Source organism: Salmo salar, chromosome ssa05, assembly GCF_905237065.1.
Source record: "Salmo salar chromosome ssa05, Ssal_v3.1, whole genome shotgun sequence".
Classification (NCBI taxonomy): domain Eukaryota; kingdom Metazoa; phylum Chordata; class Actinopteri; order Salmoniformes; family Salmonidae; genus Salmo; species Salmo salar.
The window spans coordinates 29837036-29852478 of record NC_059446.1 but is presented as its reverse complement, the minus strand read 5'-3'; the positions used below and the strand labels follow the sequence as shown (position 1 = coordinate 29852478).

General features: G+C 43.1%; 1 protein-coding gene across 1 annotated transcript in view; it reads right to left on the bottom strand.

Moving 5' to 3' along the window:
• LOC106604568 (alpha-1,3-mannosyl-glycoprotein 4-beta-N-acetylglucosaminyltransferase B) overlaps window positions 1-15443 on the bottom strand; it is a 170378-nt gene that overhangs the window by 2272 nt on the left and 152663 nt on the right. The window contains exons 12-14 of the mRNA XM_045718039.1: window positions 8229-8307; window positions 2412-2499; window positions 163-275 (exon numbers count right to left, since the gene is read on the bottom strand). Coding sequence (XP_045573995.1) covers window positions 163-275; window positions 2412-2499; window positions 8229-8307 — 280 coding nt within the window. The remainder of the gene's footprint in view (window positions 1-162; window positions 276-2411; window positions 2500-8228; window positions 8308-15443) is intronic.

Genomic DNA, 15443 nt, shown 5'->3' with positions numbered 1-15443 from the left:
ATATTCCACTTTACATTAGACCACTTTGAAGCCTGAAAACATCTGACCAACTTAGATTTTTCAGTGAACTATCACTTTAAGTTGCCTAAAATACAAGGGATTCTTTATAAGAGAAGGCTTCCAAGGCTCTGTGGTGAACGGGTGATGGCTGGGCTGGCTTACCTCGCTCAGGATGACCCAGACGGGGCAGTCTGTGATCACAGAGAGACGAAGGGCTTCCAGGGGCCCGAATGTGGGATCCACCTCCCCCTCGGCGATCCCATTATGGAACACTCCTAGAGGTCAGAGAGAGAGAGAGAGGATCGATATATCAGACCAACATAACCAATAGACTGTAGCTGGACATCTATAGACCCCTTTCTGTGTTTACAAACATTGTCGCACAAGGGCGATGCGTGCAAGCTGGTGGCAGAACAAGGGGGAGTTCTTATAGAATGCCAGCAACTGGCCAAAAAAGCCTCTATTTACATGTTGCTTATGGATTGTCATTGGATTATAATTGGATTTTAAAGCTTGCATGAATGTCCTGCTTAATATAATGTTTGTGTCATCATCGCAAATCAGCTGCATTATACTTAAAAAACACTTAAACTTCTAACAGTAAAGTGGCTCTTTGGCTAGCTTTTGCTACAGGCTACAGTATATCAATGAGCGTTAGCATTCTAGCAAACTGCTGTATCCAAAATAGTTATTTTGCAAAGATCACAACCAAACAGAATCTTAGCGACTGTTCAAGCAAGAATCAAAACATAATTGTAAGCGTACGAGAACCTCAAAAAGTTATTTTGTTTAGAAGTAATAAAAACGTAAATCTAGGCTATGTTGAATGGGCGCAGATGGGGATGGCTTGCTTACTGCAGCCAAGAGTCGCACGCATCTGTGCGTCGTGTACTGAAAAAGGGTCTATTGACTTTGTAAATAAACACTGTAGTCATGATGAAGCATTGTATTTCATTTGTACCTCAATAAATACTGCATGGGCTCCTAAATTCTAACAGAGAGCACATTAGATACAAGATATGTTGTGTTGACATTTCAATTGGTTCAAGGCAAGGCGGTGGTATCAAATATGATCATAACATGCGTTCAGCTTGCTATGCTTTCTTTGTTGATCTACTCCTGAAATGCTAACTATGCACAATGAATTCTCTCTTGAATCAATCTTGTTACACAGTGATAGAGTAAGTTCTATGGTTTAGGTTACACTACGCCTGAAAGTAGAGCTGGAGGGAGAAGAACCTGGTGAACATTTGATAGCAATATCGCACAATTAATTGATTTGGTCCAAACGTGAACTACTGTGCCAGATTGATATTGATTCCCCCTTGAAATATTTATGAATGAGCGGGAGTGCTTGTAGTAATTTATATGCTGTCAGAAGGAGTACCTCTTTCAAGGGGATGAAAGCCTGTCTCTGTGTTACGGAGACAGTAATCACTGGCCTGGGGACGTGTTTGACTACTCAGAACACGCATCATCACTCGCTGTCTACTCCCTTCCTTCCTTCATTGAATTAATCAACAATCTGTATGTCATTGGATAGATAATAGTGTACATGAAAGCAAGGTCTCTGCCCTATTGCATAACAAATCCACTCCTCAGATCTCTAATTAAGGAAGGAACGATGGTGTATCTAACACTTTGCCACTGATTCAGTTGTAATGGAATTGAGCTCAAACCCTTACTTCTACCTTATGTTAACTACATTTTACCCATCTTCCTATTTCAACATGATATAAAACACTGTAATGTCATTAAATCCAATTATTTTCAAAGAGTACCATGCTATCGTTTTAAAGCGCACCGGTGCAACACTTGTCTTACATTTCACGCAATTTCAGAAAGAGCACCTAAGGTCCTCTAAAAACTGTGAAGGTAGTCCTTATCTACTCCTCCCGTCCTCCTGTGAAAGTCCTAGACGGTGCAGCAGCTAATCATGTGTTGGAGCCCTCAGTAATTGAGTGAGATGGATTTGTCAGGGGCCTGTGGATGAGTGTATGTGTGTGCGTTTGTGCGTGTGTAATTTGTCAGGGCCTGTCTTAGTCCATGTGAACTATTCCTGTTTGCCAGTACCGGTTAGAATCTGGCACAAGGTTTTGTTAGATGAAGGGACTGACGAATGGATGGATGAAAACAAAAGGGAAAGAATTTTGGAGGGATATTTTGGCAGGGAGTACAGTGTTGGATTCTCTAAAAAGATGACATCATTTTTATGACAGTGGAGTCCTTTGTTTGGCTTTGGGTGATTCTTTCTGCAGTACTAGTTCTTAACACTTCTGGTAAATACATCTCCAGTACTAATAACCACCTATTGAACATGTCCATGGTAGCACAGCGCTAATTTAATTCTGGGTCATTTTCATTAGAGGGTACAGTAACAAAAGTTTTGCTACGGAAAGCAAAATACTCACCTATTCTGATAAAGCCATCCTCTGTTCTGTGGTATTTTGGTGTTTTCTCTCTCCCCTCTTTCAAGGCCTCTTTTTCTGACTGGATATTCTGTAGGACAAAGAGAGAGGTGTGTGAGGAACACAACACAGGAACACAGGAACACACACAAACACACAACCAAGATCAATGCAGGCAGAAACCCTGTTTGATCTGCACTCAGATCACAGCTAAAATCTACTGTATACATCATCAACCAATGCATTGACAACAGCAAACTCCTTGGTACTGACCTCCTTTTATCTCCAAATTCAGTTAGTAAATCACACACACACACACACACACACACACACACACACACACACACACACACACACACACACACACACACACACACACACACACACACACACACACACACACACACACACACCCACACCCACACACTCACGCACGCGCACGCACGCACGCACGGCACTAGTCGTGAACTCAGATCAACCTAACTTTGACCTCTTATCTTACAACATAAAAGCGAGAAAGATATCAATGGGTCATCATAGTTAATACAACGGGACTCTTTAGTGTTGCTGCTGGGTCATAGCAATTGATACTGTTGGAGAAATATCTGTTTGACTCGCTTATCTAAAGCAATGAAGGAGAAAGGACACGAGGACGGAGTGAAGGACAACAAGCTGACCTTTTGTGGCAGGATTTTCCCTTTCTGTTGGTCCTCTAAATAGAAATCAATGCATGCCCAATCACACAAGTGATTACAGATGTAGGAACTTAATTTGACCTATATTGTCACAACAAAATAATCCTGCAGCAACAGGATTTGAACGTTTAGTGCATAATGTTGCTTGATCGGTGGTTAGGCTATTTGCTACATAAAGTAGGCTCCATAAAAAGTGCAATACTGTTAATATAACCGTGTGTTAGTGTGGGTTTTCAGTGAATTTATGTAAGTCACAAAGCTCAACTGTACTCTCAGTAACACAACAGTGATCAAATTAAGATCCTACTGTACATCTGTACGCTACACTGTAAAAATATGACATTTCCCTCCTCCTGCCGTTTAACTGCACCTGACAGCGTCTCTCTCTCTCTCTCTCCCTCCCTCTCCATCATCTTCTTGTTTTCTTCTTATCTTTCCTCGTCTTTATTCTCTCTATCTTTCCTTACCTTTCTTTCCTCAATCCTTTCTTCTCCATTTTAAGACCAGAATAACTTGTTATGACTCTAAAGACATGTAACACTTCTACTCATCATTTAACACTTCTACTCATATTCTTCCCATAGGAGGAACAACAACAACAAAAACAGAAAGACCTCCACCCTCTTGCAGCATTACAGGGTCTCAATGACAGTCAGGTGTAGGGAGAGATTGAACGAGTGAAGGAGGGAGAAGAAATAATAAAATAGAGATAGACAGAGAGGGAGGAGAGAGAGGGGGGAAGAAAATCCAGCTATTAATCTGTCGCGGCGAGCGTCAGTTTGCAGAACCTAATCTGAAATCCCCGCCTCGCCTAGCCACCCTGCCGGGTGAAATATTCTTTAAGGCAAAAGCTCTCAAACCGTGGCCGGCGGGAGACTGATTTGATTACCACCGCCCGGGAGTCTTCTTTTTCTCTGTTTCTTTCTCCACAATATCTCTCTCGTACTCTCTTTTTTTGAGAGAGAACCTCACTCTGTCTTGAGTCATTTCTCATCTCTTCTCTGTGTCCTCTGGGGCTTAACACTGTGGGTGCTCGCCCTTAAACATGGCTTATGTGCTCCTATGTCAACCAGATGGAAGCTGACTTCATATGTCTTTCCACTTGAGAGAATTATATATCTTTCCACTTGAGGAAGATGTATCCAGTGTGGCTTTCCAAGAAATGGGCTGTATCTCAATAGAAATAACACAAAAGAATAGAGATCTTCTGAAAGTATGTGATCTTGAGACCCTGTATGTAACAATACATCCCTGTAGAATTCTTTCGACACCTTGTAGAGTCCATAGCCTGACAAATAGAGGCTGTTCTGAGGGCAAAGGGGGTGTTCCTAGTGTTTGGTATACTCAGTATATGTAAGGGATTTTGAACAATATGGAAGGTGTGTTCCACGACGCGTTAGCCTGCGGACCTGGCATCTTTTCACTCCCTCCTCTCCACATTTTCTTCCTCTGTTTCTGCTGCTAAAGCCAATTTCTACCACTCTAAATTCCAAGCATCTGCCTCTAACCCTAGGAAGCTCTTTGCCACCTTCTCCTCCCTCCTGAATCCTCCTCCCCCTCCCCCCTCCTCCCTCTCTGCGGACGACTTTGTCAACCATTTTGAAAAGAAGGTTGACGACATCCGATCCTCGTTTGTTAAGTCAAACGACACCGCTGGTCCTGCTCACATTGCCCTACCCTATGCTTTGACCTCTTTCTCCCCTCTCTCTGAAGATGAAATCTTGCGACTTGTGACGGCCGGCCGGCCGCCCAACAACCTGCCCACTTGACCCTATCCCCTCCTCTCTTCTCCAGACCATTTCCGGAGACCTTCTCCCTTACCTCACCACGCTCATCAACTCATCCTTGACCGCTGGCTACGTCCCTTCCGTCTTCAAGAGAGCGAGAGTTGCACCCCTTCTCAAAAAATCTACACTCGATCCCTCCGATGTCAACAACTACAGACCAGTATCGCGTCTTTCTTTCCTCTCCAAAACTCTTGAGCGTGCCGTCCTTGGCCAGCTCTCTTGCTATCTCTCTCAGAATGACCTTCTTGATCCAAATCAGTCAGGTTTCAAGACTGGTCATTCAACTGAGACGGCTCTTCTCTGTGTCACGGAGGCTCTCCGCACTTCTAGACCTATCTGCTGCCTTTGATACTGTGAACCATCAGATCCTCCTCTCCACCCTCTCCGAGTTGGGCATCTCCGGCGCGGCTCACTCTTGGATTGCATCCTACCTGACAGGTCGCTCCTACCAGGTGGCATGGCGAGAATCCGTCTCCGCACCACGTGCTCTCACCACTGGTGTCCCCCAGGGCTCAGGTCTAGGCCCTCTCCTATTCTCGCTATACACCAAGTCACTTGGCTCTGTCATATCCTCACATGGTCTCTCCTATCATTGCTACGCAGACGACACACAATTAATCTTCTCCTTTCCCCCTTCTCATAACCAGGTGGCGAATCGCATCTCTGCATGTCTGGCAGACATATCCGTGTGGATGACGGATCACCACCTCAAGCTGAACCTCGGCAAGACGGAGCTGCTCTTCCTCCCGGGGAGGAGCAGCTGCCATCACGCCATCACGGTTGACAACTACATTGTGTCCTCCTCCCAGAGTGCTAAGAGCCTTGGCGTGACCCTGGACAACACCCTGTCGTTATCCGCTAACATCAAGGCAGTGACCCGATTCTGTAGGTTCATGCTCTACAACATTCACAGAGTACGACCCTGCCTCACACAGGAAGCGGCGCAGGTCTTAATCCAGGCACTTGTCATCTCCCGTCTAGATTACTGCAACTCGCTGTTGGCGGGGCTCCCTGCCTGTGCCATCAAACCCCTACAACTCATCCAGAACGCCGCAGCCCGTCTGGTGTTCAACCTTCCCAAGTTCTCTCACGTCACCCCGCTCCTCCGCACACTCCACTGGCTTCCAGTTGAAGCTCGCATCTGCAACAAGACCATGATGCTTGCCTACGGAGCTGTGAGGGGAACGGCACCTCCGTACCTTCAGGCTCTGATCAGTCCCTACACCCAAAGAAGGGCACTGCGTTCATCCACCTCTGGCCTGCTCGCCTCCCTACCTCTGCGGAAGCACAGTTCCCGCTCAGCCCAGTCAAAACTGTTTGCTGCTCTGGCACCCCAATGGTGGAACAAGCTCCCTCACGACGCCAGGACAGCGGAGTCAATCACCACCTTCCGGAGACACCTGAAACCCCACCTCTTTAAGGAATACCTGGGATAGGATTAAGTAATCCTTCTAACCCCACCCCTCCCCCTACCCTCCCCCCCAAAAAATATATAGATGTACTATTGTAAAGTGGTTGTTCCACTGGATATCATAAGGTGAACGCACCAATTTGTAAGTCGCTCTGGATAAGAGCGTCTGCTAAATGACGTAAATGTAAATGTAAATGTTAGCGGACTTTCCACGGAGTTGCATTATTTTCCAGAATACGCATAGAGCCCCGAGTTGACTATCCCTTTCATACCATGGTTATAACTTAACACATTTGCCACTAGAACTTTGATCATTTGCAGATAGAAATGTGTTCAACATCCACTGAAGTATCTAGCAAGTTTACTAGATTGCTACAGTAGTTGCCTTGGTAACTAAACAAACAGACTTGCTAGTTTAGCTAACCAAACCATCAGTCCTAGCTGGCTATTATCAAAATCGAATTCAACAAATAGCAATACTGTTTTCAATTCGACTTTTACTTTCAAAAGCAGCTCAAACAAAACATGTAAAAATTAACTACAGCCGTTGAATTCTACCATGCAAATACACTGTGCGTTTAAAGGAAATAATGCACGCTCTAGAGTGCCCTTCAAGCCAATCAGATAGTAGTATTCAACAATGCAATGGTATAATTAAGTGATAATGCCCGAGAAGCCGGTGTTATTTTGGCACAGGTGTTGTTAGGCCCGAAACTAAGTCGAGTGCCGGCAAACCGTGCCAAAATATCCTCCAAACACCAGCTTCGAAGGCATTATCACTTTTATACAACGGGTTACCAACATATCTCAAATAATGGGTTGACATATTTTCATTAAAAATGTTATTTTGATGAATTTATTCATGCTATTTCATCCTTCCGCAAGATATAGTCCCGACACAAATCTAGGGTTGCTACCCAAGCTGGCTGGTTGTTCGTTCTATCGGTTCGGTTGCCAGAGACCCGACCCAGTCGTTCGTTTGTTCTAAATGTTCCATTGCCATACTGGCTGGCAACGTTCTTATCCCTTGCTTGCTAGCTAGCCAACTATGGCTAACTTACAGTCACGTCAAACAGTACAGACAGAATAACAACAAAGTAGCTGCATTTGCATTAGTTTAAGCTGTTTCCTAGTGAAATTTATTTGGATACATAATAATGAGGCACGATTTAGCCTGGCATAGAAAATGGGCTCTCTCATCAGGACACTGTTATTCAGAGGAGCTAGCCAACAACACAGCTAACACAATCACTTCAAACCGAAGCTGGAAAGACTGCAAACTAGCTGTACTTCGTTTCATTTGACCTTTTTCAATTGACATTTCTTTGTATATATCCATGAAAATGATGCCAGCTGTTTCATGATTTCAACTGACTGAGAAAAGCTGCCTGCCTGCATATCTGTCTCGTTCCGACTCCTGATACGTTCATTACTATGGGACAGCTGGAGATCGAATTTGAATATTGAAACAATGTTGCAAATGTCGAGGACAGACAGCAATGTTTATACAAATCTCCACTGTTGAAAACGAAATGTTAGTCTAAAAGAAATGTGAGATAATGTCTAGATGCTTTTGATAGCGGAGATCACGTTCATAAATTGCCTGGCTGGGCTGATGAGACAGTGGATTGCGCAGTCAGATGGAACAGAGTAAATAGGCATTTTAGCGGTGGTAACTTGTGGAATAGACACCGGTTGGAATGCTCAATCAGCATTCAGGATTAGATCCAGCCGTTGTCTAAGTCACTGTAATTACATACATTTCCAGTGGTATTACTATAGTAAAGGTCTATGTACTGACAATCCTGGGACAGGATGAATCAGGCTTATAGTGGTGAGCCTCATATTGCAAGATAATATATGGTAAAGGTTATGTAATGGTAATAATGTGCTGGGACTGAATCGGGCAAATAGCGGTGAGACTCACGTCAAAAGGCAGGACCTCCACAGTGGTGTTGAACAGCTTGTCCCCTGGGTGCTCAATGTTCCCGCTACGGAAGAAATACCTTGAAAGATAGAGATAGATAGATAGATAGATAGATAGATAGATAGATAGATAGATAGATAGATAGATAGATAGATAGATAGATAGATAGATAGATAGATAGATAGATAGAGAGAGAGAGAGAGAGAGAGAGAGAGAGAGAGAGAGAGAGAGAGAGAGAGAGAGAGAGAGAGAGAGAGAGAGAGAGAGAGAGAGAGAATAACAAATGGGGAGATGTCAATTTGATATTCAACACAAATTGATCCACCACGATCATCATCATCATTATCATCAAGGGTGCCCGCTTTTCTTCAGACATGGACTTTTTTTTTGGTGCCATGAAAATTTTTAAAATGAACTTGTCTCAGCAGCATACATATTTGATGCAAAGACTAGAAATAGCTTATTTGGTCAATATTACTTACCAAGCCAAGCAGAGCTGTTTGTTTTATCGAAATACAAATGATCCTGTGCTTTTTCATTTGGCACATAGGCACATAAAGACACAGCTTGCCTCCATATGTAACCGCAAAGCGTCCACGATGTGCTTGCATATGGGCTCACCCAGAAATGTTACTTTTGTAACTGAATGAAAACATTTTAACTATTTGACTAAACCGATTGATGTTGGGAATAGAAATATGACAAAATGCAGAATGGGGGCTGGGGTTATTTCACAGATTGAATCATGATATATTAGGCCTACTGATTATTTCTCAATTGCAAGCTACTCATTGACAGGCCTCGAGCTACCAGACTTGGAAGTTTTCTGTTAAACTATATCTAATTCTTTGAGAAATTGCATTAGTATACATATAATTAAAAAAAAAATGTGCATACAATATATCTCAGCATTTGAATAATTTATTTTATACAGTCATTATTTCTCATGTTCATTAAGGGTGTCAATAATTTGAGACCCCATTGTATATATGTTTTTTTATAACGGTGACCACGGTCATTTATCTGACAAACAACCTTCACAAAAAAATCCATGACCGTCACAGCCCTAACAACCAGTATATAGCATCATGTCTACACTGTGGTGCTCCCAAACCCCCCTCTACATGTCAGTGAATGGTTTGACCCGGACCTGTCTGACCTCACAAAAGCTCTTTGGTGCCCATCACTCTGAGCTCGGTGAAGGGGGGTAACTGCATGGCACTGTGGCCTTTGAACCTGTTGTTGACAACTTCAGGCCCCCCTCAAGTTGCAGCGATAGAGGCTCATGCATCTTATGAACATTGCAGCTGGCATGGCGATGACATAAAATATGATATTTATTTACACCCAGGAAGTAAGGTATTTAAATGCCTTTCCTTTTGAGATATTGGCACTGGAGTAAAAAGAAAAGGTAGATAGACGCTTTAACCTCTGTCTTCTTATAGGTTAATCTTGAGTTGTTGACAGTACCAGAATAGTTTTTTTGTTTTAAAAAACTCATTAAAAACAAAAATGTAGTCTTGGCAGCTTTGACTAATCTCTATTCTACAAGGTGCATGCAAAATGTCAGTCATAGTTCATATTAAGTGTAGCTTGAATTATGCATGTACAGTGTATTCAGAAAGTATTCAGACAACTTGAATTTTTACACTTTATGTTATTTTGTTCTTTATATACACACAACACCCCATAGTGACAAAGCAAAAACAGGTTTTTAGAAAACAGAAATATCACTTTTACATAAGTATTCAGGCCCTTTACTCAGTACTTTGTTGAAGCAAATTTGGCAGCAAATGCAGCCTCGAGTCTTCTTGGGTATGATGCTAGCTTGGCACACCTGTATTTGGGGAGTTTCTCCCATTCTTTTCTGCAGATCCTCTCAAGCTCTGTCAGGTTGGATGGGGAAAGTTGCTGCACAGCTATTTTCAGGTCTCACCAGAGATGTTCGATCGAGTTCGAGTCCGGGCTCTGACTGGGCCACTCAAGGATGCTGCAACCACCGTGCTTCACCGTAGGGATGGTACCAGGTTTTCTCCACATGTGACGCTTGGCATTCAGGCCAAAGAGTTTAATTTTGTTTCTCATGTTCATGTTGCCTTTTGGAAAACTCTAAGCAGGCTGTCAGTTGCCTTTTACTTTCACATGCCTTGGGCTCCTGAGTGACACAGTGGTCTAAGACCCTGCATCTCAGTGCAAGAGGTGTTACTGCAGTACCTGGTAAAAATCCAGGATGCACCACATCTGGATTTGAAGTCCCATAGGGCGGTGCACAATTGTGTCACCCTATGGCAGGCTGTCATTGTAAATAAGTATTTGTTCTTAACTGACTTGTCTAGTTAAATAAAGGTTAAATCATTTTTTTTTTACTGAGGAGTGGGTTTCCATAAAGGGCTGATTGGTGGAGTGCTGCAGAGATGGTTGTCCTTCTGGAAGTCAAGAGCTCTGTCAGAGTGACCATTGGGTTCTTGGTCACCTCCCTGACCAAGGCCCTTCTCCCCTGATTGCTCAGTTTGGCCGGGCGGCCAGCTCTAGGAAGAGTCTTGGTGGTTGCAAACTTCTTACATTTAAGAATGATGGAGGCCACCGTGTTCTTGGGGACCTTCAATGCTGCAGAAATGCTTTGGTACCCTTCCCCAGATCTGTGCCTCGACACAATCCTGTCTTGGAGCTCTATCAAATCAATTCAAATCAAATTGTATTGGTCACATACACATGGTTAGCAGATGTTATTGTTAGTGTAGCGAAATGCTTACACTTCTAGATCAGACAGTGCAGTAGTATCAACAATTCCACAACAAAACCTAATATACACAATCTAGTAAAGTAATGGGATAAGAATATATAAATATAAAAAAATATGGATGAGCAGTGACAAAGGGGCTAAGATGTAATAGATAGTATAGAATAGATAGTGTAGGATACAGTATACAGTATATAGATATGAGATGAGTAATGCAAGATATGCAAACATTCTTAAAGTGGCATTATTAAAGTGACTAGTGTTCCATTTATTAAAGTGGCCAATAATATCAAGTCTGTAAGTAGGCACCCACCTTTCTGTGCTAGTGATGGATATTTAACAATCTGATGGCCTTGAGATAGAAGCTGTTTTTCAATCTCTTGGTCCCAGCTTTGATGCACCTGTACTGACCTCGGCTTCTGGATGGAAGCGGGGTCAACAGGCAGTGGCTCGGGTGGTCATTTTCCTTGATGATCTTTTTTGCCTTCCTGTGACATTGGCTGTAGTAGGTGTCCTGGAGAGCAGGTAGTTTGCCCCCGGTGACGCGTTGTGCAGACCGCACCACCCTCTGGAGAGCCCTGCGGTTGTGGGCGGTGCAGTTGCCGTACCAGGCGGTGATACAGCCCGACAAGATGCTCTCAATTGAGCACCTCTAAAAGTCAGTGAGGGTATTCGATGTCAAACCACATTTTATCAGCCTCCTGAGGTTGAAGAGGCGATGTTGCGCCTTCTTCACCACACTGTCTGTGTGGTTGGACCATTTCAGTTTGTCGGTGGTATGTAAACCAAGGAACTTAAAATGTTCCACTGTTGTCTTGTCGATGTGGATAGAGGAGTGCTCCCTTTGCAGTATCCTGAAGTAAACGATCATCTCTTTTGTTTTGCTGACATTGAGTGAGAGGTTATATTCCTGACACCACACTCCGAGAGCCCTCACCTTCTCCCTGTAGGCTGCCTTGTCACTGTTGGTAATCAAGCCTACCACTTTTGTGTTGTCTGCAAACTTGATGATTGAGCTGGAGGCGTGCATGGCCGCGCAGTCGTGGGTGAACAGGGAGTACAGGAGGGGGCTGAGAATGCACCCTTGTGGGGCCCCAGTGTTGAGGATCAGTGGAGTGGAGATGTTGTTTTCTACTTTCACCACCTGGGGGCGGCCTGTCAGGAAGTCCAGGACCCAATTTCACAGGGCGGGGTCGAGACCCAGGGGGGTCTCAAGCTTAATGATGAGTTTGGAGGGTGCTATGGTGTTGAATGCTGAGCTGTAGTCAATGAACAGCATTCTTACATAGGTATTCCTCTTGTCCACATGGGATAGGGAATTGTGCAGTGTGATGGCGACTGCATCTGTAGACCTATTTGGGGCGGTAAGCAAATTGAAGTGGGTCTAGGTTAGCAGGTAGGGTGGAGGTGATATGATCCTTGACTAGTCTCTCAAAGCACTTCATGATGAATGAAGTGAGTGCTACAGGGCGATAGTCATTTAGTTCAGTTACCTTTGCTTTCTTGGGAACAGGAACAATGCTGGCCATCTTGAACCATGTGGGGACAGCAGACAGGGATAGGGATTGATTGAATATATCTGTAAACACACCAGCCAGCTGGTCTGAACATGCTCCGAGGACGCGGTTAGGGATGCCGTCTGGGCCGGCAGCCTTGCGGGGGTTAACACATTTAAATGCTATGGAGAAGGAGAGCCCACAGTCTTTGTTAGTGGGCCGTGTCGGTGGCACTGTATTTTCTTCAAAGCGGGCAAAGAAGGTTTTTAGTTTGTCTGGAAGCAAGACGTCGATGTCTGCAACGGGGCTGGTTTTCTGTTTGTAATCCATGATAGTTTATAGACCCTGCCACATATGTCTCAATATTGAGGCATTGAATTGCAACTCCAATTTGTCTCTATACTGACACTTTGCTTGTTTTATTGCCTCACGGAGGGAACAATTACACTGTTTGTATTCGGCCATATTCCCAGCCGCCTTGCCATGATTAAAGGCAGTGGAATGTGCTTTCAATTTAGCGCGAATGCAGCCATACATTCATGGTTTCTGGTTAGGGAAGGTTTTAACCTCTATGGGCTAGGTGGGACGCAAGCGTCCCACCCGTGGTGCACTCCATCAACAGCAGGTGCATTTCAAGAGCGGCAAATTTGAATCCAAATAAATGTCAAAATTCAAATTTTTCAAACATACAACTATTTTACACCCTTTGAAAGATAAACATCTCCTTAATCTAACCACGTTTTACGATTTCAAAAAGGATTTACGGCGAAAGCATAAATTTAGAGTATGTTAGGACAGTACATTTACAAGAGTTGTGTGTAATGTTGTGCCAATTCAAAGACAAGCGTCACCAAAACCATAAAATCAGCTAAAATTATGCACTAAACTTTTACAATCTCCAACAGATGACACTCCTAGGACATTGTGTTAGACAATGCATGCATTTTTAGTTCTATCAAGTTCATATTTATATCCAAAAACAGCGTTTTACTGTGGCGTTGATGTTCAGGAAATCGTTTCCCTCCAATAACCGGCATTCAAGTCAGCACCACAAATTAAATAATTAAAATTAGAAAACATTGGTAAAATATTATATTGTCATTTAAAGAATTATAGATTTACATCTCTTGAACGCAATCAACTTGCCAGATTTAAAAATAACCTTACTGGGAAATCACACTTTGCAATAATCTGAGCACTGCGCCCAGAAAAATACGCGTTGCGATACAGACTAGCCGCCATGTTGGGGAGATCTAAAATCGAAAATACTATGTAAATAATCCATTACCTTTTATTCTCTTCATCAGATGTCACTTCCAGGTATCACAGGTCCATAACGAATGTAGTTTTGTTCAAAAAAGCTCATCATTTATGTCCAAAAATCTCCGTCTTGTTAGCACATGATCTAAGCCCGCCGGACTTCACTTCATGAACGAGGGGAAAAAATATATTTACGTTCGTTCAAACATGTCAAACGTTGTATAGCATAAATCATTAGGGCCTTTTTAACCAGAACATGAATAATATTCAAGGTGGACGAATGCATTCTCTTTTATAACGTATTGGAACGAGGGTACCCAACATGAACTCGCGCGCCAGGTGTCTAATGGGCCATCATCGTTCCATGGCTTGTTCGGTCAGATCTCCCTCCAGAAGACTCAAAACACTTTGTAAAGGCTGGTGACATCTAGTGGAAGCAATAGGAAGTGCCAAAATATTCCTCAGCCCCTGTGTTTTTCAATGGCATAGGTTTAAAGGTAATACAACACATCAGGTATCCACTTCCTGTCAGAAAATGTCTCAGGGTTTTGCCTGCCAAATGAGTTCTGTTATACTCACTTTTTATCCAGCCGTGCAAATACTGCCCCCTAGCCCTAACAGGTTAAGGTGCAACCTTTGGTAGACTGATGGAAGGCTACTCAAAGTCAGAGTCTATGATACAGCGAAGCCTAATCAAACATGCCCGTGCTCATCATGGTTCTAACAGGCAAAGTGAAATGATACAATGAATGTGATCATGGTGCACGCAGCTCAAAAGATATGGAACAACAGCATTGAATCAACACCATCGGACATGAAACAACGATATAAATGTAACAACAGCACAACAAAATAGATTAACAATTTTATTTTGCAGGTGCCTTTTCATTTTATACACCAGTGGTACAACTAGTGCTTTCTAACTGCACTGAACCAACACAGTGGCGCATGTGTGTCACGTCCTGACCAGTATAAGGGGTTATTTGTTATTGTAGTTTGGTCAGGGCGTGGCAGGGGTGTGTTTGTTTTGTGTTGTCGGGGTTTTTGAGTATTGTTCTATGTTTTTGTATTTCTATGGTTTTTCTATGTTGTGTATTTCTTTGTCTTGGCCTGGTATGGCTCTCAATCAGGGACAGCTGTATTTCGTTGTTGCTGATTGGGAGCCATACTTAGGTAGCCCTTTTTCCACCTGTCTTTTGTGGGAAGTTGTTTTTGCACTGCTGTGGTTAGCCTGCAAAACTGTTTAGCTGTTGTTCGTTTTTTTTTCTTGTTTTGTGTTGTGTTCGAATAAAGTAAGATGAGCATTCACATACCCGCTGCATTTTGGTCCAATCACTACGACGGCCGTTACAATGTGAGTGAAGCAAAACTGTCCAGTGGTCAAAAACTTTCATCTTGAGGCGACGGGGGAGAGGGTTCTAAAAGCAATCTGTTAATTATTATATCATATATAAAATGGCCATATCTATTTTAATATATACTAGCTCAAAACATTACTAATCATTGAACATGATAAATTACCCAATGGATCATTGTAATTTTCAAGAGAAAAAAATTGGGGGTGCAGCCTTATTTTGAAAGTGGGGATACAGCTGGTCCGTTTGCGCCATTGCTCATGCTCATATCATCATCATCATCATCATCATCATCAGTCAGCCAGCCAGCCAGTTCAAACCCCCTCTACATTTTGCTTTGTACAAATGCATGTCCCACCAAGTA